The sequence below is a fragment of the Schistocerca nitens genome, chromosome 3 (genome assembly GCF_023898315.1).
Source record: "Schistocerca nitens isolate TAMUIC-IGC-003100 chromosome 3, iqSchNite1.1, whole genome shotgun sequence".
In the NCBI taxonomy this organism is placed as follows: domain Eukaryota; kingdom Metazoa; phylum Arthropoda; class Insecta; order Orthoptera; family Acrididae; genus Schistocerca; species Schistocerca nitens.
The window spans coordinates 886,472,782-886,498,061 of record NC_064616.1 but is presented as its reverse complement, the minus strand read 5'-3'; the positions used below and the strand labels follow the sequence as shown (position 1 = coordinate 886,498,061).

The window sequence follows — 25,280 nt, the reverse complement described above, 5'->3', positions numbered from 1 at the left end:
TTATTACCAATGTATCGCTTAAGGAAAACGCTGGAAAGATTAAAACAGTACGGAAACAGGTAAAACATACGACTGTTTCACGAAGCAATGGAAAGCTGGCTATAAACAAGAACTTCTTTCAAGAGTAAACGACCATTTTATTTCGTCCATGACACAAATAAAGCCAAGAGAAAATAATAGTGGATGCAGTAATATCGTCTGTATCCAACGAGGCACGAAAACCACAACAGGTAGGCTGAACAACACAGCAGATTATGGTACGCACAGTAATTCCATTCTGTACGTTCTACGTCCAGGCTTGTCCTCACAGAGCCGGTACGTAGACGTAAGAGCAACGTTCACTTTAGGGAAAATGTTCAAAGCAACCACACTTCAGCACTCCCTTGATCATACTTAGATTGGCCCAACGCAACACTCCTGCATCCACCATTGCCGAAGTGGGAAGCACGCGAGCTATTAGGTCGTGTACATCCATGTGAGGAGTATTATAAACGTGTTCCTTTAAGTATCTCCCCAAATAAAAATCTAGTGGATTAAGTTCCGGGGCATGTGGATACCAGAACATTGGACCTCTGTGATCAACCCATTTCTCTGGAAAGGCTTCTTTTAAATAGTTACCCATATTCATTCCAAAGTGTGGTGCTGCATTATCATGCTGAAGCCATAGTTGTCGCTGAACACCAAGTGGAACGTTTTCCATTGTGTCAGCAAAGTACTACAAAGAGACGCACGATACAGGGGCGCATTCAATTTGTCCAGCAATATGTAAGGGCTCAAAACACTCCTCCCATTGATTCCAGCCCACAGGTTTATGTCAAAGCGTGCCTGAAAGCCACGTTCACCGGTGACAAGTGCGTGCGTTCCGACCAACACTTGATGTTATGGAGGTTGAAAATACCTTCACAAACGGAGCTAGATTCATCAGTCCATATGAGGTTATTTATAATATGTTCATTATCTTCCACTTGGTGCAAAAGCCATTCACAAAACTCGTCGAATACGGTCTTCTGGCCGCTGGTGTTGAGTTAACGCGTAATGATATGGATGCAGTTCCTTCTCGTACAACACTTCAACAACAAGTCTTCGAGGTATGTGTAACTGCCTTGCTATACCACGGGTACTTCGCCGAGGTGACTGGTGAATCTCGTCCTCTGTTTGTGGAGTACGTCTAGTCACTGGACGACCCTTGTCCATTACCTGTGAACGAAGATTACCGTTTTCCCGAAGGTGTTGCTGCAGGCGACGAAGAACATTCTAATCGGGATGGCGCCTTATAGGGCACCGTGCAGCATACGCACGGGCTGCAGTACCAACTTCGTGATCGTATACACCCAGCACCAAAAGCATGTGGACGTATTCATTGTTTGTGTACTCCATGGGAAAACCGCCCTACATGTAATTCACAGGACCAGTTATGGTTCAGCACTGCGCTATTAGTTGACACATGCTGGCAGTTTAAGGGGAGCCGGAGGTGGTCAAATCCAAAAAAATTGCGATTTTTTTTGCTACCGAAAATTAATTGGAACATTCCTCTTTAATGTAAACTTTTAATTATTGTTCTACTCGCCCTAGAAGTGGAGTTATTACCATTTTCCCCCACGCCTGCAGAGGAAATGGGCGGACGCTGAATGCATCTAACACCCTTCTCGTGACTTCCTGGCGAACTGCTTGGGATTTTCTCGGCCTTTACGCATGCAGCGCCTTATGTTACGCATACAGCGACTGCAAGGGTTGGCTACATTGTTTTCTGTGACAAATGAAGCGCTAAGATCGCGGAACATCGTCTCTTTGCTGTTTACCGTTTCGAATTAGTTCAGTGTTGCGACTGTTGTTGGTAGTATCATACTTCTTGTGTAAAGCGTTGATCTGGTTACGATGCCACGTTTTAGTAACCGTGTATATAAGAAGAGGAAGAACGTAGGGAAAAGAAAATTAACACTAATACCAAGTTACGATACTACAATTACTGAAACAGTGCGTTCTTCTGCTAAGCAACACATGGCCGGCCATAGCCCTGTGACATCTTCTAGCAAGAAGCTGACTGGTGGAAGTGACATTTCGTGAATATGTTAGTGACAGTGATGATATTAACGAAGTCCTGAATATTGGATTATTATCTTCTGTGCTGAAAGAAAGTGTTCTGTGCAAAATGTGTTCAAGTGTAGGAGTGGGACTAGAGATAACACAGCACTTTGGTTTAACTTGTGAGATTAAGATAATCTGTGCATGTTGCAAGTATCAAGTGACTTTCTACAATTCACATGCCAGTCTCTTTGGTGAAAATGGACGATCTAGAGTGTTTGATGTGAATGTTCGACTTGTGTATGGCCTTTGATCCATTGGAAAAGGGTCTGCTGCTGGTAAACTGTTTTGTGGTATTATGAACTTGCCATCGCCTCCAAGCAAATTTGGGTACTACTGTGAACTAGTAGGATACTCTGTTGAAGATGTGGCTTTGAAAACCATGAAGGAAGCAGTGGAGGAATCTGTAGAAATGAACGGTGGTTCTAGGGATTTGGTAGTGGCATTAGATGGTTCCTCGCAAAAGAGGGGTCATAAATCTCTGAATGGGGTTGTAACTGCTACTTGTGGTGATAGTGCAAAAGTGATAGATGTTGCAATATTATCAAAACATTGTAGGTGCAAAAATAAAATCAAAGGAGAGCACAGTGGAACCTGTGAGGCAAATTTTAGTGGATCAAGTGCAGCAATGGAAGTGGATGGAGTGAAACAAATTTTTGAACATTCAGTTCCCAGATACAACGTTAGCTACAAATACTACCTTGGGGATGGTGACTCCAAAGGTTTCAAGACTATAGAGGACCTGAAGACCATATGGAAATGAATTTGTAGTTGAAAAGTTGGAATGCATTGGGCATGTGCAAAAGCGTATGGGTGCACGGCTTCGAAAGCTCAAACAAACTTTGGGTTCAAGTATGCTCAGTGATGGAAAGACAATAGGAAGGAGAGGCAGGCTTACTGATGAGGTGATTGAACGTCTACAGAGATACTATGGGTATGCTATAAGGCAAAATACTAGTAATGTTAGTGACATGCAAAAAGCAGCGTGGGCATTGTTCCTTCATACTGCCTCTTCCAATGAATACCCTCAACACAGCCTGTGCCCAAAAGATTCCTGGTGCAAATATAATGCAAAAAAGGACTATGATCACAAACATGGTTTGCCAGCAGCTGTGATAAATGCAATAAAACCAATTTTTCATGACTTAGCACAGCCAGAATTGTTACACAAATGTCTACACTGAAAGACGCAGAATCCTAATGAGAGCGTAAACAATTTGATTTGGAAAGTGATTCCTAAAAGGGTGTTTGTAGGCATAAAAACACTGCACTTTGGCATTTATGATGCAATAGCAACCTACAACCAAGGGAACAGCGTGAAGTGTGAAGTTCTGAAGGCATTAGGATTTACAGCTGGGGTGAACACTGTACGAGCACTAAGAAATATTGACAGAGAAAGGATAAGAGGAGCAGAAAGAAGAGAAAGGCATATGAAGTATGATGGAACAACAGGCCAGAAAAGAAGACAGAAGAGGAAGCTTTTGGAGGATGAAGAAGAAGACCCTGATAATCCATCCTATAGTGCAGGAATGTATTGAGAAACTTTGATAGCCATTTCCCGTAAATTAGAATTTTTCGAATATAAGGAACATTTTCTCAAAATCCACTCAAGCTAGAGAGATGAAATTTTTATACAGCACTCCTAGTGGTGAAACTTACATTGTAACACAGCCATTTGGCAATATGTTCAGTAGTTTCAGTTCAGTTTAATTATAAAGCAATTATTTGTAAAAAAATTTGGGTCATTAATAAAAAAAAATAATTGGAAGGAAACTAGAAAAGATACTCCAAAATCCCTCTGTCATAACTGCAATAGTTAACCACTCTATATGTAAAAAAAATTCAAATTTTTCTATTTGGTAGTTTATTCATAGATGTTCCTCAAACTTAGTGATTTTAACATGGGCAGCATACGCACCTCCGGCTCCCCTTAATGGATCCCATTGTCATGTGATAAACCATTGTCATGTGACAAAACGCTTTCCTGCTTATAAACGACGAGAAATAGGGAACGGACGTTGAAAAAAAACTGAAAAAAAGGAACCTTACGAGTATTCGAACTATAACTCCGTGGTGGATGTGAATATCATGTCCCACCCCTCTGCTGATCGTGCTATGACGGGTGATACGGTAGCACGGAGCGATACAATTCGTATTCCTCAATATATTCCGATGCACTGTACGATGTGACAGCGTGGCCAGCTCCTCGTTTGTCATACATGTGTTTTCACAATCCACTCTATCTGATTTTGCCTGATAAACTTTTGTTTTGAATCTGGATGATGAATGGCATGCCGATCTCCAGGTGTGGCTATTTTCTTTCTTTTTTTAACTGGATTCTGCCGTTTAATACAAGAGGTCCCAGTAGCAACTTCTCATCAGAGAAGCATGCAAAATACTGCTATAAAAATCACTAATAACACAGAATCGTTGAATGAGTCTAGTGGGCCAACGAGTTGACTACTGCTACAGTAACTCGGCTGCAATAAAAATAAACTTTTGCTAAGCTGCTCACAGCTTTCATGTTAGTTTCTGTTTCCTGTACATTAATAAAATTCCCTACTGCAAGTGAAAACTTCATAGAGTATGTTTACTTAGAACGATATTAAACTTGTCCAGTCATCTTTAGTACGTTCATCTCCTATATAAAGTTTGCGCTGCGATAACGCTCTCTTGGAGAATACTACTGAGTCGTACATATCCAGGTTGTGAAACTCGCATCAAACAATGACTGCAGAGATGGGCAATTAGAGGTGCTGATTGAGTTCCAACATAAATTTGGTTCATGACGACTTTTTCTTACCGATGTCTTGTCATTGGTCGGGAATCCCGCCACCTTTCTGGACATCGTTGCTCTCGATATACATAACGCCCTGACTGTCTACGATACGCTTGCCCCGCTAGGGGAACCAGCTCTCTTTTTAAGTCAACAGTTGTTCCACTTCGGCTCTCTAAGTCCGGCAAACTGTACGGTTTGCTTCGTTCTGCATCGCCCAACATAGTGAAGACAATAACAAGAGACAGGTGCAGGCTACAAACGCTCATTGTGACGTTCATATGAAATTTATGATGAATGGCCATTTCACTCTGGTCGATAATGAATACTCTTATAAGTGTCAAAGGGTAACGTTTTCCGATATACACAGACTTGACTCAGAAAGAAAGAAAGAAATAGAGAGAGAGAGAGAGAGAGAGCATCCATTGCGCGTTTTTTCGCTTTTGGAAAAGATTTCCTCCAGGCACGCGGGGTGCAGTCTATAACTTGTGGTTGAACTTAAATGCATTACACCTTTAACTATTGTAAGTAGGCTGTTTAGGTTTTTTTATTGGTAACGCCACCTCTGTATGAAAATCACTGGCTGTGCTGTGTGCAGTCTGTGCCTGCTTTGCATTGTTGTATTACTCGCCATTGTAGTGTTAGGCAGCTGGCTGTGAACAGCGCGTAGCGTTGCGCAGTTGGAGGTGAGCCGCCAGCAGTGGTGGATGTGGGGAGAGAGATGGCGGAATCTTGAAATTTGTGACTGGATGTCATGACCTGCTATGTATGTTAAGAGTTTTCAACACTATTAAGGTAAATACATTGTTTGTTCTCTATTAAAATCTTTCATTTGCTAACTATGCCTGTCAGTAGTTAGTGCCTTCCGTAGTTTGAATCTTTTATTTAGCTGGCAGTAGTGGCGCTCGCTGTATTGCAGTAGTTCGAGTAACGAAGATTTTTGTGAGGTAAGTGATTTGTGAAAGGTATAGGTTAATGTTAGTCAGGGCCATTCTTTTGTATGTATTTTGAAAGTCAGATTGCGTTGCGCTAAAAATATTGTGTGTCAGGATAAGCACAGTCTCGTGTATAATTGATAAAAAGGGGACGTTTCACTATTATCGATTTAAAACGTATGTAATAGGTCAGATATCCTGAATACATCGTTGCAAACGATAAAAGAGATAATGACTTTAATAATAAGTATAGTATACGGTGAACTGAAAACTATCTCTGGGAAAACAAGACTGCAAGACTCTCATGCTATCAGTTCTTGTAATATAGTCCAGTAGTCATGAATCCGTACAAAGAGTTGTGCACAGGTCAAAATTCTTATAGAAACCCAATAAGTGTCCAGAATCACGTCAAAGGACACTCTCAACCGTCCGTGGAGTTCTGAAACAATTGCCTTACCTTTACATATATTTCGACCAAGAACATATCATTGAACTGTGCTGCAGAGTGAAATTTATCTTTATTTTCCTTGGTGGTGAGAGAGGGGTAAACATTGTTGGCAGCTACAACCACTACTCTCACACCTGCTGCGACTTGGATAAAATAAAAGGAAGATTAGAGTTGATATTCCCTCGGTGACGACATAATGTCATACAGAGCACAAGCTCGGGTGATACAAGGATAGAGAAGGGTATCACAGGTGTTCATTTCAAGAAAATCATCCCTGTATTCACCTTAATGGATTTTGGGTAGCAACGGAATATCAAAATTTGGATAGCCCGAGAAGGATCTGTAACTTGCTGCCCCGAATTAGAGTCCAGTATCTAAAACACTGGGCCATCTATTGACGGAATAAATATTTACGCTTTTGTGAGAAGTCGCTACAACAATCACTGTGGCTTCTAAGGGCAAAAGGAATTTTATACCCAATGAGGAACACAGTAACGAGATTTCATTTGCAGCACGTTAGTTAGTATTTGTTTTGCTGCTGTACCCTGGCAGAATTCAAGTGTTGATCCGATCTTTCGCAGACACTTTCTCTCCTTGTTTGACCCACATTCCGCCCCTGCCACGTCGGCTCAGCTGCCGCCAAAGAGTCGTAAACTCCGGGACGTAAAACTAACCAATCCGAGACGCTGACTTTGACCTGCAATAAAGAAAGGAAGTGAAGACTCCAGTCGGCACCAGTGTAACCCAATTTAATTTGCAGCGTATTCTGTTTTATTACTAGGCCGTGCCAACTACCAAGTGTTGACTCAGGACGTTTATGGCCCCTCTCCTAACTGCATTCTGCCTTGCTACCGCGGCAGCTGAACTTGCAGTCCAAGCGTCGTAAACTCCGGGACGTAAATCCAACAGACCCGCAGTGCCTGCCTCACTCGAGCCTACCTGTAGCTTCCAACAACGAGAAAGAGCAAAGGGTCTCTAACTTCTCAGGAACCTACCTCACGTCACGGCTGCTTGTCTGCTACAGTAATCTGATCTCACACATCCTGACTAGAAGATCGTGTACCGACCTATGCACCAAGTTTGCAGTCATCGCAGTAAAGATTCATGTTGGCCTACATCCAGAAGCATGGGTTAGTCACAGGTTTTGTACGTGCCTCAAACCGTAATAAGTAAATGTCACATTCCTAGATTATTAAGTATGCTGAAAGGTGTTTTAGGTTGTTTTTCCTTCTATTACTTTTGAATATCTAGCTGGTGTCCCATTTCCTTCACGCAAACACTACAAAGCAAACAGTTAATGTACAAAATCACGCGGAATACATAATGCGCAGTTCAGTGAAATACTTAACTTCCACCAAAACAGGAATAGATGAAAGCAGTTTTTGACTACCTGCTTTACAATACTAACTTCATTCTTCTCTAATGGACTGCCAGAAGAAAGAAAGCGAACGGATTTCTCAATATCTTAGTTGATGGCTGCTCGATAATCAAACATTGTATCGAAATGGATGGTGAAACCTCGAATCAGATGTTAGTAAGCAATGCGGTGGTTGCACAGGACAGTTTCCTGTTGTACCAGGAGGGACAGATCATTCTAATTGTGACCCAATGTAGCAAGTTGTGAATGGAGGCACAGTTCAATAAATAATTTGTCTAAAAGGATACACATATAAACTTGCGGTTGTCTGCTGAAGTAATTGTCGCAGTGTTTAAGTCACTTGTATATTACTACTTTTCTGAAGACTCATACGCAGGAATCAACATGGTTTCCGTAAGTACCTATCGGGGGAAACCCAAATTGCTTTGTTCGGTCATGAGTTCTAGAAAGAGTAGATAGCGGTTTTCAGGTGTAGGCTGTGGCTCTTGGCACCGAGCAAGATGTAGATACCGTCGTGCAGTAAGTGCAGTATGTACAGACAGAATACTCGGACAGATATGTGACTGAAATAAATACTTCCACCAGACAGAACTCAGTATGTCGTTCTTTACGGGGAGGCATCATCAGAAACAAAAATATCGTCCGGCGTAGTTCAAGTTTGTGTCCTTGGACCATTTTTGTTCACTGTCGATAGGAACGACCAGGAAGATAACATTTTTAGCTGCATGAGGCTCTTCGCTGCCGACACAGTTGTGTAGAAGTATGTGACATTTTAGACCTTTTTTCCATTTTCTGGGACACTTCCGGACCATCAGTGCCTGATGCAAAGACTTTGAGCTGGCCTCAAACTTAAATAAATGTTATCTATCATCCGACCGATATCGTTTACATAAAGTCTTTGGAATTTGCCGGACTCAAATCAGGAGAATCCAAAGGAAGCGTAATCCACACATAAACTAAATCACTTACGAGAAACTCGTTAGAGAATTTCTTGAGTACTATTGTTCAGCCTGGGACCGTTACTGTGTTGGATTAACGGAAGAGAAAGAAAAAACTTTAAGTAGTAGTGCACGACTCGTTACTGGTTTATTTACTCAGAATAAGTGTCACGGAAATCCTCACAAACTGTAACGAGAGACATTATAACAGAGATGCATCGCGAACACAATCCTGATAATACATGTGACAGACTGGGTCAAGAAACATACTACTTCCACCGACATAAAACTTGCGTTATGATCACGGTACTAAAATTAGAGAAATTCGGGCCACAAGGACAGTGCTGTTAGTCTGTCAGCTGCGAACTAACTGTCACACACATTGTACGCAGTGAAGATGTAGATGTAGGTGACTGGTATTCAGGAGGTGAGTGGTTGTGATCCCACCAAAGTCAGGGAAATTTTATTCAGTAAGGCCTTAACCGATTTATTGTACCATACTTGTCCAGATGAGATAGAGCTACGACGTTAACGACGTCGATTTTGGTGGTATATTAAACTTTAACCTGCCTTGTTTGGTGGAGGCTGTGGCGGAGACCTTTGGGAAGAGCGAGGATACCATTAAGAAGACATTGACGAGACATAGAGAATATACCCCGTTGTTTATGCTTCACTGGACAATCTTCCAATCATCTTAGAAGATAAAGACATACCTCAACGAAGTTACAATATTCATTCACGAAGTACTGAATAAAATCACGTCACTGAGTTGTTTGCCGCGGATCCATGTAATGAATCTATCACACATAACACTGTAACACACTATGGGTCAGCAGGGCGTCCAATCTAGTGGCAACGCGCTATTATATCTGTCGGCATTAATCCGGTACCTGCCAAGGTCGTTCACCGCCTTTGATAAAGCTGACCTCTGACGCCAGTGCGATGTTAGTGAATCTGAAACGCGCATATCGGACTGAAAACTCGAAAATTTGTTGTAAGGATACGTACATTCGACAGACACGAAAACGCGAGTAATTCGATACACGGCAACATTTGAGACGGGCCCAAGGACGCTGGAAACGGTGACAGCTGCGCGACAAAATATTTACGTGTGTTTTGTGGTTAGTGGTATTGATCGCGACATTTGGCAGCGGACGCGGGTTGTAACGATTGTGCGGGGGCCGGCGGTGGCGGCGCGGTGCGGAATGTGCGCGCGCAGCGGCCGCAGTCGCAGACATCGACGGCGCGGCGCGCGCCTGCCGCCGGTGGCGCCGCTATTGATCGCGCCGCTGCGGCGGCCGGCAGCCGCCGCGGCCGCCAGTAGCGAACATGCCCAAGTCCAAGCCGGTCCCGCCCGAGGACCTCCTCATCCCGCCGCAAGACAACCGGATCTGCGGCACGATATGCATGTGCCAGATGACGGCCGTGCTGTCGAGCGTGGCGCTCGTCTACCTCACGGTGGCCGTGTACATCCCCACGCTGCGCGCCTTCCAGTCGGGCATCTCGGAGACGCCCGTCATGTGCACGACGACGCGCGCCTGGCACCGCGAGTCGTGCGAGTGGGGCACGTGCGGTGAGTGGTGCCTGTCCAAGAGCTCGGGCGCCTGCATCCAGATCTACGTCAACCTGCGCCGCAACGGCTCCGACCTGCTGTTCGCTAACTGCTCGCAGACGGCCAACAAGACGTGCTACGGCATCGACCAGGAGAACGCCAAGAAAAGCCGGTGCATCGCGGACGAGTGCCGCAACCTGACCGGCACCTTCAACTGCACCAGCGGCGAGTGCATCAACATTACGGACGCCTTCGAGTGTGTGTTCAAGGAAGTGGGGCCACCTCTCAAGTGCTCGGGGCGGCGCGGCAAAATAAACTGTATCGACATGGCCGGCCTCCAAACGTGCGTGCGCGGGACTTGTAACAAAATACTCACCCCCTACAACTGCGAAAGGCGCTGTCTCGAGATCCCGACGCGCAACAAGAACATGATCTTGCTCAGTGGCGACAAAGTGTACCTGTCCTCGTGCGAGCGGGCTATACACGTGGACACCGGCCGCGAAATTTGGACCGAAGACGACAATACCATTTTGATGGCGTCGTGCTACACGATCGAGAACACGACCCAGGGCGTGGAGGCGGGCGACTGCATCAACGGCACCCTGCTGTCGGAGAATTTCTTCGGCGACCAGACCAACTTCACGTACCTGTCGCACGTGAGCGTGACGAACGTGCGCCTGCTCGACCGCAACCGCACGGTCGCGCCGCCGGAGCAGGACCTGCTCATCGCCAACGAGTCGCACCTCTTCATCAACATGGAGGGCTGCGTGAATACGCTGCGCGACGAGTGCAAAGAGTTCTTGCGCGAATACGGCAAGGACGGCACCGACCACAACGCCCGCGCGCGCTTCCCCTGCTTCTACGCAGACAGCGACACGTCCAAGGTGGTGGCGCGCTTCGACTTGGCCACCACCTACCGACAGTTCCTCGTTGCTTCCATACTGCCGTCCACTCTCTTCGTTGTGTCCTGCTTCATGCTCATATTCTGCCAGAGGACAGTGGAAGTCGGCGACGACGCCAAGATGCGCTTCAAGGGCTGCGCCGCCTCCGACTTCATCGCGCCCGGCGAGAAGGCCGCCTCCGCCAACAACTTGGGCGATGGTGGCGGGGGAGACTCCGTCATGGCGCTCTGAGATCCGTCACGTAAGTACTCGCGCTCCTCGCTAAATCATTGTATCTAAGAGGCGAACGCGAAAAAATTTAAATCTCTCGATAATCTACAAAACGTATGTCACTGTTCTTACTGCAGTCATTTATAACTATTCGAAAAGCATCCTAAGGCCTGTTCAAGGCTGCATATGACAGTGGACGTACTTTCTTCGCCACTTTTTTCTTCCAGTAACAGTGTCCTCCTACTAAGTAATGAAAAACATGAGAACATAGTAGGCAGGCCGTGATAATGACGAAATCTTATCGGAATATTTACATTACACAGTTATTATTGTCGCAAGAAGTCCAGAATAACGTGAAATAAGTCACGAATACAGAGTAATGAAGTTAAGTCTATAACATACGGAAATGAAAACTGATATAATACGTCTACTGTTACGAATTATCCTTAGTTTATTGTAACCTTTATGTCATGTACGACGATAGAACAATGCCTTACATACTCTCCTACTCAGTTCATGCACTTATTTCGTTTTTATTAGTAATTGTGAAAGAGTTTGACGAAATTTTTATAATGCAAGCGCTTAAAAGGACAAATATTAAATCTGTGCTCCTTGTAGGGTAGCTGCCAGAAATATTACTCAGATGTTTGTCTGAATTTTTTTTAACGTTCCATATAAACAAGTCTAACACAGTGGTATACTAGACAACAGCTGCGTAAAAGTTGCAGGTCTATGATTTCATCTTTATGGATCACAGGTAATTCTTCAATAGCAGCGTGTGCTCTGTAAGCATGCACGGAAATCAGTTGTTTTCGCTTACTAACATACGGCCATTCCACATTCTCACAAGATAACGTATGTTTTTCCGCTGACAAACTGCTCCAACCCGCCACCCGAAATTTTAGCTCGGAGCTGCGACTGTAACCTTATACTATTGATCGGGGAAGGGACAGTCAGTGCTCCGTACTAAGTTTCTGCATTGCAGCGTAACGCGCTCACGCACCGCTTTTACCTGTTTAATTGTGTTTTTTTCTATTTTTCCGGATTTTGAGAAAAAAGTCGTATCTGTAACATCACTAGTACAAACATGTACTCCAATTTTTAAAATTTAAAGTTTCAACCAGTTGCATATGCCCAACTATGAAGTACACTGCACGGTCACAGGACAGTACTGTACGCTACGTAATGTAATACTGTCTACCATTTACAGTTTAACATTTTCGGAGGCATATATGTAATCTTCGTTGTCAGTCACGATTTTTACCCCGAACTGTGTGTTTATAAATTATTTGTGTCTGTGTTCCATTCCAAATTATGATGTGTACTGTACCGCGGTATTATCGTTCTCATACAAGAATTTCTACTGCTCTATATTGATGAATCACTATGGTGCATTAATTCCTGAGATTTCACGTAGTGTGTTCACTGTAACATTGGCCTTACCTTTATAAACATAAAGAGAAGTCTGTCAAAACGACTACAGCGAGATATATTAAATGACAATTACCATCATGTGTACTTTTCAATGTTTTTGATTCTCGCTTCTTCATCAGTCTTCATATATTTTACCTCTGTGTATCATATACAGCAAAAAGTATACACACTAAAAGTTGTCAATGATTGTGTCAGTCGTTCACTTTCTAGAAATAACAGCAGAGAAGAAAGAGCAATTATAGTAACAAAGTCACAAATAACAAAACAAAAGGCTTTAAGGACGTAATAAATTTTACATAACCAGTTGTTACTTATGAGTAAACTGATTTTACATAACATGTTCAATAAGATGTTCTATTACAGATAACCTGATGCTGGCTGTATAGCTGAACTAAACCTATAGTTCAAATAAAAAAATAATACTCGTTGCAGCGTAACTGGTTATACAAAATTTGTCATGTCTTTAAACAAAATTTTTTACGCAGCAGGCCCTGATGATTAAAAAAAGAAAAGACGTTGAATCGTATTAACAATTCTGACCGTGACTGAAATTTTAAACAAATGAACACGAGATTCGAAGAAATTAATTAAATGGAATGGTCGTTTCATTCAGCTAGTGCTATGCGGGACGGTGTAGGTTGAGGGGGTGAGTGTAGGGGAAGGGGCACGGAAGTCCTCTAGTGGATAAGTAACGCCTGTTGGACCCTCTGCCATTCATAAATTTGCGAAACAAACGAGAAATAATAAGCACACCTCAGACCATAAATTATCAATTTTCCTGCAGTACAGACCAAAAAGATAGCTGGGACAAGAAGTATGAAACGCACATCCCTCTATTGCTGAAATATGTTAAAAAATCAAAGGCAACGTGTTCTTTAGGTATCATATGCAGCAATATAAGCTGTAGGACCCCTGACTTACTCATGTTTTGTGTTACATATTTTCGTACTAAATAATTATTTTAACAGTGGTGTCCCTTAAACTTCAATGAAAACTGTGCGCATTGAAAGAATTCATAGGGGGTGTAAACACGTAGTGAAGGTAGCTTGTCGCTTACATTCTCTAGCCATACGCGAAGAATCCAAGAGATACAATTCGATCTTAATTGGCTTTGAATATGTTGTAGTCCAGAGCAAAATAAAACACATTTTTATACGTACCGATGTGGCTATTAGGGGCATGAAAGAGTCGCATGAAAAAAAATGAGTTTAGTATTTCTGAATAAATACCGTTGAAAATAGATAAAAACAGACAAAAAGGTTCAAAGAAAAGTTCTATGGATTTTAAAGTACCTTTCAACGGCGTACCAGGGTTTATTGAAAAAGTCATTTTTGCTTTCCATTTCGATATTTGACTAATAGCAAAACTTATATTATTACTAATACCAATTTCAGTCATATATAATGAAGTATTCCAAAGACGCATGTGCTTTTGCTTGTGCTTCGTGAGCAAAATGAAAGTATATTCACCATTTCTTTGACCCAAAAGTTCTGCACTTTCTCATTATTGTACAGATTTACAATAATGTTACAACAATAATCTAAAAACGGTTTCAAATACAACATAATTACATCTGAAATAGGTTACAAATTGTAAAAAAAATGTAAAAAAAAGAGAACACAAATACAATGCAATATGTTTTATATATCACAAAATTAAAATAATATTTCTTTAGAAGATATCTATATATCTATATGTGAAAGACTTATTAAACGACGCAGCATGACAACTGGCAACTGGCACTGAAGTGGACACATATCGGGTGCGAATACAGCGATATAGAGATATTTCTATCTTACTTCTGACAAACGCGTCTGTCGAATACTGCTGGATCATATATGATTGCATTTGGTATTAATGATGCTACAGTTTTTGCTGTTAGTCAAATTTCGAAATGAAAAATAAAATAGTAAGGGGAGGGTCTTTCGAAGAAAAATCTTTTTCGACAATTCAGGGTGCACCGTTGGTACATCAAAAACCATAGAACTTGTATTTGAAGGTGTTTTATATTTGTTACAGTCCAATGGTATTCAATCGGAGAAATTAAACTCAGTTATTTTCAAGGGTGTGTTTCACCCCCCTTAACGACCTTATGGGCACGAATAAAAAATATGTGTCTATTAGTTGCTCTGCATTACAACATATTCAAAGCTGATCAAAATCGATGTGTATCCCTTGGGTAGGCATATTGGTGAGTAATTTAGACGATCGTAGGAGCGCGTGTAATATTCGGTTTCGTGTTTCTTTGTTTTAGTAGCAATGGTAATGGAAAGGAAGGTTGAAGTTTACATCTCGTTGACAGAGATATCATCAAAGCCAGAGCACTAACCCATTTGGAGAAGTGCTTGAGAAACTATCCCAGCAGTCTCTTGAAGTGATTTGAGGAAACTCTCATGACCGACAGGAGGTTATAAGTCCAGTGTCTCAAACGTTTTGCTATTCGCTCCATGAGTGGGACCGAAATAGCAGAAAACGTACCCTTCCCACTAAGCACAAAAGAATTTCATCGAAATAAATGTTTCCATGTAATAAACGGGTCACTATGATTCGTGATATAACGTCAAATATTAACACAGCATCTGTTAATGACTTTCTCCTAATCGTGGTAATTAAATACTGGCAATTAAAATTCTCTTTGCTATTCCACTTTGAATTGTTTGCATTCACATTGATTGCCACACACCACAGAAATTTGACGGATATTACATCTGCTACACACCATCGTATTGCTAGACTATGTTTAGCATGGGGCCCAGTGGTGAAACACTAAAACAGTGATTGGGAGATCGATTTTTTTTCCAATGACTTCCAGAAAAACAACAGCCATTTCGCTCCACCTTCATCACGATGAATTAATGTTCCATTTCTCAGAAAAATCAAAATGGATGTCGATATACGCTACACGGTAGGCATTCGAGGACAAGCTATATATTTCACTGTCTGAAAGTGAGGTCTGCGCTTTTCCCTTTTTTTTAGATAAAAAAGCATTTATTTTCAACTTCATCTTTATTTAAGTCAATCCGCTGTGCCCAATGAATGTGGCGCAGTGGCTAGCACACTGAACTCGCATTGGGAAGGACGACGGTTCAATCCCGCGTCCGGCCATCCTGATTTAGGTTTTCCGTGATTTCCCTAAATCGCTCCAGGCAATTGCCGGGATGATTCCTTTGAAAGGGCACGGCCGACTTCCTTCCCCGTCCTTCCCTAATCCAATGAGACCGATGACACCGCTGTCTGGTCTCCTCCCCCAAACAACCCAACCCAACCCAATGAATGTAATTCATCCCTAATGTGAGACACAGCAAGACATCTATATTCGCTGCGATAACCTCATTAGGCTGAAAATGTTTCCCAGTCACAAGTTTCTTTACCTCTGCTATTATATGGGAGACAGAAAGTGATAAATCTGGTGATTCGGGTCGATGATCCAGCAATTCGTATCTAATAAGTCTCTGGTTCAGAAGGCTTTCGCGGTATTATCTGATGTGTTTTCTCCACAAATTCATCATTTATACGCGCCTCACAGTGTGGCCAAGCGGTTCTAGGCGCTCCAGTCTGGAGCCGCGCGACCGCTACGGTCGCAGGTTCGAATCCTGCCTCGGGCATGGATGTGTGTGATGTCCTTAGGTTAGTTAGGTTTAAGTAGTTCTAAGTTCTAGGGGACTGATGACCTCAGATGTTAAGTCCAATAGTGCTCAGCGCCATTTGAACCTTTTACATGACTCCCATTTTGTACCCCAGGAAACACTAGTCACCATTTTTTCAGCAGGCAAAATCGACTTCGTTTACTTTGTGCAACATCAGCAGCTACTCCCCACTGCTATGATTACTGTTCCACTTCTACAAAACACGATCAGGTGAACATAATGCAATAAAAATCCCAAGCTATATTCCATTCTGCACATTCACAGCTGTTCAAGGGCATGAAGTTCGGAAGAATTCCGCTAACAGCTAGTAAAATTGTTGTTTATTGAAACACAACCACCTAAAGCTGTATCATCAGGTGCAACCTACATGGTAGAGCAATGTACAGTGTCGCCACTTTGTGGAAATTAAAATTAATAAAATATACTCACAACGTCAAAAGGACATAGGTACATCTATCGCTCCTAGTCAAAATTTACTGTTGTTGTTGTTGTTGTTGTGGTCTTCAGTCCAGAGACTGGTTTGTTGCAGCTCTCCATGCTACTCTATCCTGTGCAAGCCTCTTCATCTCCCAGTACTTACTGCAAGCCACATCCTTCTGAATCTGTTTAGTGTATTCATCTCTTGGTCTCCCTGTACGATTTTTACCCTTCACGCTGCCCTCCAATACAAAATTGGTGATCCCTTGATGCCTCAGAATATGCCCTACCAACCGACCCCTTCTTCCAGTCAAGTTGCGCCACAAATTTCTCTTCTCTCCAATTCTATTCAATACCTCCTCATTAGTTATGTGATCTACCCATCTAATCTTCAGCATTCTTCTGTAGCACCACATTTCGAAAGCCTCTATTCTCTTCTTGCCTAAAATAGTTATCGTCCATGTTTCACTTCCATACATGGCTACACTCCATACAAATACTTTCAGAAACGACTTCCTGACACTTAAGTCTATACTCGATGTTAACAAATTTCTCTTCTTCAGAAATGCTTTCTTTGCCATTGCCAGTCTACATTTTATATCCTCTCTAATTCCACTATCATCAGTTAGTTTGCTCCCCAAATAGCAAAACTCATTTACTACTTTAAGCGTGTCATTCCCTAATCTAATTCCCGCAGCATCGCCCGATTTATTTCGACTACATTCCGTTATCCTCGTTTTACTTTTGTTGATGTTCATCTTATATCCTCCTTTCAAGACACTGTCCATTCCGTTCAGCTGCTCTTCCAGATCCTTTGCTGTCTCTGGCAGAATTACAATGTCATCGCCGAACCTCAAAGTTTTTATTTTTTCTCCATAGATTTTCTTTTGTTTCATTTACTGCGTGCTCAATATACAGATTGAATAACATGGGGGCCGGCCGGTGTGGCCGTGCGGTTAAAGGCGCTTCAGTCTGGAACCGCGTGACCGCTACGGTCGCAGGTTCGAATCCTGCCTCGGGCATGGATGCGTGTGATGTCCTTAGGTTAGTTAGGTTTAATTAGTTCTAAGTTCTAGGCGACTGATGACCTCAGAAGTTGAGTCGCATAGTGCTCAGAGCCATTTGAACCATTTGAATAGCATAGGGGATAGGCTAAAACCCTGTCTCACTCCCTTCCCAACCACTGCTTCCCTTTCGTGCCCCTCGACGCTTATAACTGCCACTTGGTTTCTGTACAAATTGTAAATAGCCTGGCCGTGCGGTTAAAGGCGCTGCAGTCTGGAACCGCAAGACCGCTACGGTCGCAGGCTCGAATCCTGCCTCGGGCATGGATGTTTGTGATGTCCTTAGGTTAGTTAGGTTTAACTAGTTCTAAGTTCTAGGGGACTAATGACCTCAGCAGTTGAGTCCCATAGTGCTCAGAGCCATTTGAACCATTTTGTAAATAGCCTTTCGCTCCCTGTATTTTACCCCTGGCACCTTTAGAATTTGAAAGAGAGTATTAGAGTCAACATTGTCAAACGCTTTCTCTAAGTCTACAAATGCTAGAAACGTAGGTTTGCCTTTCCTTAATCTATTTTCTAAGATAAGTCGTAGGGTCAGTATTGCCTCACGTGATCCAACTTTTCTGCGGAATCCAAATTGATCTTCCCCGAGGTCGGCTTCTACCAGTTTTTCCATTCGTCTGTAAAGAATTCGTGTTAGTATTTTGCAGTCGTGGCTTATTATACTGATAATTCGGTAATTTTTACATCTGTCAACACCTGCTTTCTTTGGGATTGGAATTATTATATTCTTCTTGAAATCTGAGGGTATTTCGCCTGTCTCATACATCTTGCTCACCAGATGGTACAGTTTTGTTAGGCCTGGGTCTTCCCAAGACTGTCAGTAGTTGTAATGGAATGTTGTCTACCCCCGGGGCCTTGTTTCGACTTAGCTCTTTCAGTGCTCTGTCAAACTCTTCACGCAGTATGATATCTCCTATTTCATCTCCATCTACATTCTCTTCCATTTCTATATTATTGTCCTCACGAACGTCGCCCTTGTATAGACTCTCTATACACTCCTTCCACCTTTCTGCTTTCCCTTCTTTGCTTAGAACTGGGTTTCCATCTGAGCTCTTGATATTCATACAACTGGTTCTCTTTTTTCCAAAGGTCTCTTTAATTTCCCTGTAGGCAGTATCTATCTTAACCCTGGTGATACGCGCCTCTACATCCTTACATTTGTTCTCTAGCCATCCCTGCTTAGCCATTTTGCACTCCCTGTCGATCTCATTTTTGAGACGTTTGTATTCCTTTTTACCTTCTTCATTTACTGCATTTTTATATTTTCTCCTTTCATCCATTAAATTCAATATCTCTTCTGTTACCCAAGGATTTCTATTAGGCCTCGTCTTTTTACCTAATTGATCCTCTGCTACCTTCACTATTTCATCTCTCAAAGCTACCCATTCTTCTTCTACTGTATTTCTTTCCCCCATTCTTGTCAATCGTTCCCTAATGCTCTCCCTGAAGTATCTACAACCTCTGGTTCTTTCAGTGTATCCACGTCGCATCTCCTCAAATTCCCACCTTTTTGCAGTTTCTTCAGTTTTAATCTACAGTTCATAACCAACAGATTGTGGTCAGAGTCCACATATGCCCCTGGAAATGTCTTACAATTTAAAACCTGGTTCCTAAATCTCTGTCTTACCATTATGTAATCTATCTGAGACCTTCCAGTATCTCCAGGCTTCATCCATGTATACAACCTCATTTTATGAATCTTGAACCAAGTGTTAACTATGATTAAGTTATGCTCTGTGCAAAATTCTACCAGGCGGCTTCCTCTTTCATTTCTTCCTCCCATTCCATATTCACCCACTACGTTTCCTTCTCATCCTTTTCCCACTACCGAGTTCCAGTCACCCATGACTATTAAATTTTCGTCTCCCTTCACTATCTGAATAATTTCTTTTATCTCATCATACTTTTCATCAATCTCTTCATCATCTGCGGAGCTAGTTGGCATATAAACTTGTACTACCGTAGTTGGCGTGGGCTTCGTGTCTATCTTGGCCACAATAATGCGTTCACTATGCTGTTTGTAGCAGCTTACCCGCATTCCTATTTTCCTATTCATTATCAAACCTACTCCTGCATTACCCCTATTTGATTTTCTATTTATAACCCCGTATTCATCTGACCAGAGGTCTTGTTCCTCCTGCCACCGAACTTCACTAATTCCCACTATATCTAGCTTTAACCTATCCATTTCCTTTTTAAATTTTCTAACCTACTTGCCCGATTAAGGGATCTGACATTCCACGCTGCGACCCGCAGAACGCCAGTTTTCTTTCTCCTGATAACAATTTACCTGTGAATACTATGGCGAACGAAAGGTGACGGAGGCATGCTCCATTCATTTAGGACAAATTGCTGGTATGTGAAACTTGCAGTTACAGAGCCATGTTTTAAAATTTGCCTGCATCTAAACACTATGCTTGTATATCCTCTTTTAGAATACTGCTATGCAGTGTGAGAGAACGTCACTGAAATGATGCAGGATTTGAGGTCGACATCATTTTAAAAAAGGCGATTTTCGTTGTGGCAGAATCTTCTCATGAAATTTCACTCACCAACTTTCTCCACCGAATGTGAAAATATTTTATCAACGCCGACCTTCATAGGGAGAAATGACCATCATAAGGGAAATCAGAGCTCGCACGGAATGATCTAGGTGTCCGATTTTTCCGCTCACTGTACAAGATTGGAATAATGGAAAATTATTGTGAAGGTGGTTCGACGAACCCTCTGCCAGGCACTTAAATGTGATTTGCAGAGTATCCATGAAGATGTAGTTGTAGAAAAAAAGAAAAATATTTTTTAGCGAAAGAATGAAAAAAATTTAAAATTTGTCTTCATCTAAACAGAAAAAAGAAAAATGTTTTGTAGTGAGAGGACTCTAAAAACATTTTTATAATAGCACCGAATTGGCGATAAAAAATTGTCACCGCTAACCTAATTAGTCGTGGCACTATGCAAATTACTGTGTGGAATGTAACAGGTGACAGTGTCTTATCAGTGCGATGGCAGGGCAACCTGGTATTGGACAAAGTGAAAGCGACCCGCCCGAACGACTATCAAGGAGAGGTCCCCAGGGGTGGGATAGACTTTTTGAATCCACCTACATGGTTATGTACTTCAAGATCCCACGAATCACATCCTGCAGCCAGTCACCCTGGTGGGCCCTCGCTCGTGAAGAATTGAAAACAAAAAATCGGAATTTTACGTGACGCTTAATAACGCTAAAAACGACAAAGCGCTCCTAGTCGTTAGTACATATCGTCAAACTGTCACATGGATAGCTTCTGTTCCGCCAGCCAACTACTCTCAGTTGTTCGTGTGGGCCGCTTTTACTTTGTCCAACACCAGGTTGCCCTGCCGCTGCACTAAGACACTGCCACCTGATACATTCTACATAGTAATTTGCATTTTGCCGCGACTTATTATGTTATTAGTAATAATTTTTTATTGCCAGTCCGGCCCTTTTAAAAAAGTACACTCCTGGAAATGGAAATAAGAACACCGTGAATTCATTGTCCCAGGAAGGGGAAACTTTATTGACACATTCCTGGGGTCAGATACATCACATGATCACACTGACAGAACCACAGGCACATAGACACAGGCAACAGAGCATGCACAATGTCGGCACTAGTACAGTGTATATCCACCTTTCGCAGCAATGCAGGCTGCTATTCTCCCATGGAGACGATCGTAGAGATTCTGGATGTAGTCCTGTGGAACGGCTTGCCATGCCATTTCCACCTGGCGCCTCAGTTGGACCAGCGTTCGTGCTGGACGTGCAGACCGCGTGAGACGACGCTTCATCCAGTCCCAAACATGCTCAATGGGGGACAGATCCGGAGATCTTGCTGGCCAGGGTAGTTGACTTACACCTTCTAGAGCACGTTGGATGGCACGGGATACATGCGGACGTGCATTGTCCTGTTGGAACAGCAAGTTCCCTTGCCGGTCTAGGAATGGTAGAACGATGGGTTCGATGACGGTTTGGATGTACCGTGCACTATTCAGTGTCCCCTCGACGATCACCAGTGGTGTACGGCCAGTGTAGGAGATCGCTCCCCACACCATGATGCCGGGTGTTGGCCCTGTGTGCCTCGGTCGTATGCAGTCCTGATTGTGGCGCTCAGCTGCACGGCGCCAAACACGCATACGACCATCATTGGCACCAAGGCAGAAGCGACTCTCATCGCTGAAGACGACACGTCTCCATTCGTCCCTCCATTCACGCCTGTCGCGACACCACTGGAGGTGGGCTGCACGATGTTGGGGCGTGAGCGGAAGACGGCCTAACGGTGTGCGGGACCGTAGCCCAGCTTCATGGAGACGGTTGCGAATGGTCCTCGCCGATACCCCAGGAGCAACAGTGTCCCTAATTTGCTGGGAGGTGGCGGTGCGGTCCCCTACGGCACTGCGTAGGATCCTACAGTCTTGGCGTGCATCCGTGCGTCGCTGCGGTCCGGTCCCAGGTCGACGGGCACGTGCACCTTTCGCCGACCACTGGCGACAGCATCGATGTACTGTGGAGACCTCACGCCCCACGTGTTGAGCAATTCGGCGGTACGTCCACCCGGCCTCCCGCATGCCCACTATACGCCCTCGCTCAAAGTCCGTCAACTGCACATACGGTTCACGTCCACGCTGTCGCGGCATGCTACCAGTGTTAAAGACTGCGATGGAGCTCCGTATGCCACGGCAAACGGCTGACACTGACGGCGGCGGTGCACAAATGCTGCGCAGCTAGCGCCATTCGACGGCCAACACCGCGGTTCCTGGTGTGTCCGCTGTGCCGTGCGTGTGATCATGGCTTGTACAGCCCTCTCGCAGTGTCCGGAGCAAGTATGGTGGGTCTGACACACCGGTGTCAATGTGTTCTTTTTTCCATTTCCAGGAGTGTATTTTCATCGTCCTATCACTATAAAATATTTTTCATTTTTCTTTTTAGATGCAGGCAAATTTAAAAAAAAGACTCTGCAACTGCAACTTTCACCTATCAGCAATTTATCCTAAATGAATGGAGCACGTCTTCGTTACCTTTCGTTCGCCATAGTATTGGCAATATTCACTGATTTCTAAATTCTGACTAAGAGTCATGGATATGGCCTTTTAAGTTTGTGAGCATATTTTAGACATTCCTTAATTTTAATATCCACAATATCTTCACCATGTAGGTTGCACCTAATGATGCGGCTTCAGGCTGCAAAACCGGTTGTGTTTCAATAAACAACAATTTTACCAGCTGTTGGTGGAATTCTTCCTATCATTAACAAAAATCCTCTTCAGTTGTAAGTAATTAGTATTTTTTGTTGCAGTCCCGATTTCGGAAGCTTATAGCTCCATCATTAAGTGCCAACCAGCCGTCAACAAGAGGAGGAGGAGCTAGCTTAGAAGAACTGTGGGGCTGCCATTCCATCGATTTTGGATGTCAGCCCCATAGTTCTTGTAAGCCTCCTCCTCTTGTTCACAGCTGGCTGCACCTGATGGTGGAGGCTGAAACTTCCGAAACCGGTCGCGTATTAAAAACGACGTATTAGTCACAACTGAAGTGGATTTTTATTCAGTCAATATGTTTCGCTCTGATGTAAAGTGGCAGACACACGTCTTATACAGAGTAACAACTCGCCGAAAAAGCTAGTTGGATTTTTTTTAACAACACCAACATTACTTGGAAATTTGTTGTTTTGTGACCCATATCCAACAAATGACACACTTAATTTGCACTTAGGTCTCTCATATTCAGTTATACATTTAAAATGTTGTTCACTCTTCCATTTGACATGGCTATAGTGTCAGGTATTCCATACACATACAAGCGGCCGTCGTCCAATAACCTATTGTCTGATTTCCCTGAGATTTCAATTTTATTTGCGTATTTGGGACGTCCCTCACGTGGATCACCTTAACAAGATGTGCAGCTACATTTAATTCAGCAGTCTAATTCTTAACTGAGGTGAGTGAAGAAACAGAGTATTTATAAACCTGCGCCAACTATGAGTGAACTCCTTTTATGATAAACCGTCGAAAGCAAACAAATTTGTAGGGCACGATATTTCGGTTTATACATTTGAACAACCCATAAACAAATAAGTACTTTGAAATGCAATATAACATGTTCATATTCAAACAAAACATAGACAAAATTCCTTCGATATGAACGCCATCTGTGTCAGAACTTATCACCTTGCTCTTATAAGCACGTGGCGTTTGCTTCCGATGAACACTCTCCGTCGAGGATAATGTAGTGTATTCTGTCAGTATTAGCTATTTAATCACATATGTGTGAGTTTACTACGTATGGTAGTATCTGCGATATCAGTAGATCATATGATAAGGTATTGGCTTCCTTATGGAGCTCTAGAATTATGAAATATGTCTTTTCACTTGTGTCAATAATAATCTGTCACCAACGGAAATTCATCTAAAATTGGTGATCGTTTCCCATCAGATCGATAACCTTGAATGTGCCATCTTTGTGTCCCTTGACACTGAGAAAGCATGTGATCGTGTATGGATATTTTCAAACTCCATTAGTGCGCACTTCCAATAAACTATGTCCACATTCTTGCATCCTTTCTCTCCAACCGTTCATCCTACGTAACCATGTTGTTGTTGTTGTGGTCTTCAGTCCTGAGACTGGTTTGATGCAGCTCTCCATGCTACTCTATCCTGTGCAAGCTTCTTCATCTCCCAGTACCATAAACTGCACTTATTCCCTTATCTTCCATGACACATCATTTTTCCCCATGACTCTTTCTTTTCTCTATTCCTGTGTATCCTCCACACTGCAGATCTGCTTAAACCCGCTCCTCCTGTCAATCCATCCAGTACGTGGACTGCACCACTGCACCACTCCCGGAAATGCCAACGACATCTTCAACCCGATTTCAACCAGTTTACCTCTCGGTGCAACTAGTGTCTCCTCGAGATCAAATCTTCCAAGGTCCAGGCTATAATCGCAGGACAAAATTCCCACAGATTCCGTCCCAATGATTTCCACCACGCCATTTACCACTTTCCTATCTAAGTAACTAACACACTAAAATACCTCAGATAAACGCTCAACGGTAAATTAACATGGAAACTGCTACTACTAACCATAAAATAAAAACACCAGAACAGACTAAAACCACTAACCGGCCGAACATGGGAGTTGCATTTCCTCATCATATACCACACCTACAAAACACAGATCCATCAGTCATCTCTTTTGTGAATGTAACCTGAATTTCAGCTCCATCAAAATTTTACCACTCCCTACCGGTCCTCAAACGACATGCACAGAGTCTCCCATTCCGTATCCGTCTACTCTCCCTCATTAGGATCCTGTATGAGGTTAGTAATTTCCGTCCTCTACTGTCCATCAAACATCTTCGTGAGTGGTAGGTTAGGGGCGCCGAGAGCATAGAGTGCATTGTTGCCAGATGTATCCAAGATGGCTGTGATGACATCATCCAAGATAGCAACATGTAGACTTGGTAACAGCGCATGACATCA

At 43.0% G+C, this 25,280-nt stretch overlaps 1 protein-coding gene across 1 annotated transcript in view; it reads left to right on the top strand.

Moving 5' to 3' along the window:
• The first annotated feature begins 9,886 nt into the window (after positions 1 to 9,886).
• Positions 9,887 to 25,280, top strand: part of LOC126248935 (uncharacterized) — a 226,114-nt gene continuing 210,720 nt past the window's right edge. The window contains exon 1 of the mRNA XM_049950439.1: positions 9,887 to 11,252. Coding sequence (XP_049806396.1) covers positions 9,887 to 11,242 — 1,356 coding nt within the window. The 3' untranslated portion in view covers positions 11,243 to 11,252. The remainder of the gene's footprint in view (positions 11,253 to 25,280) is intronic.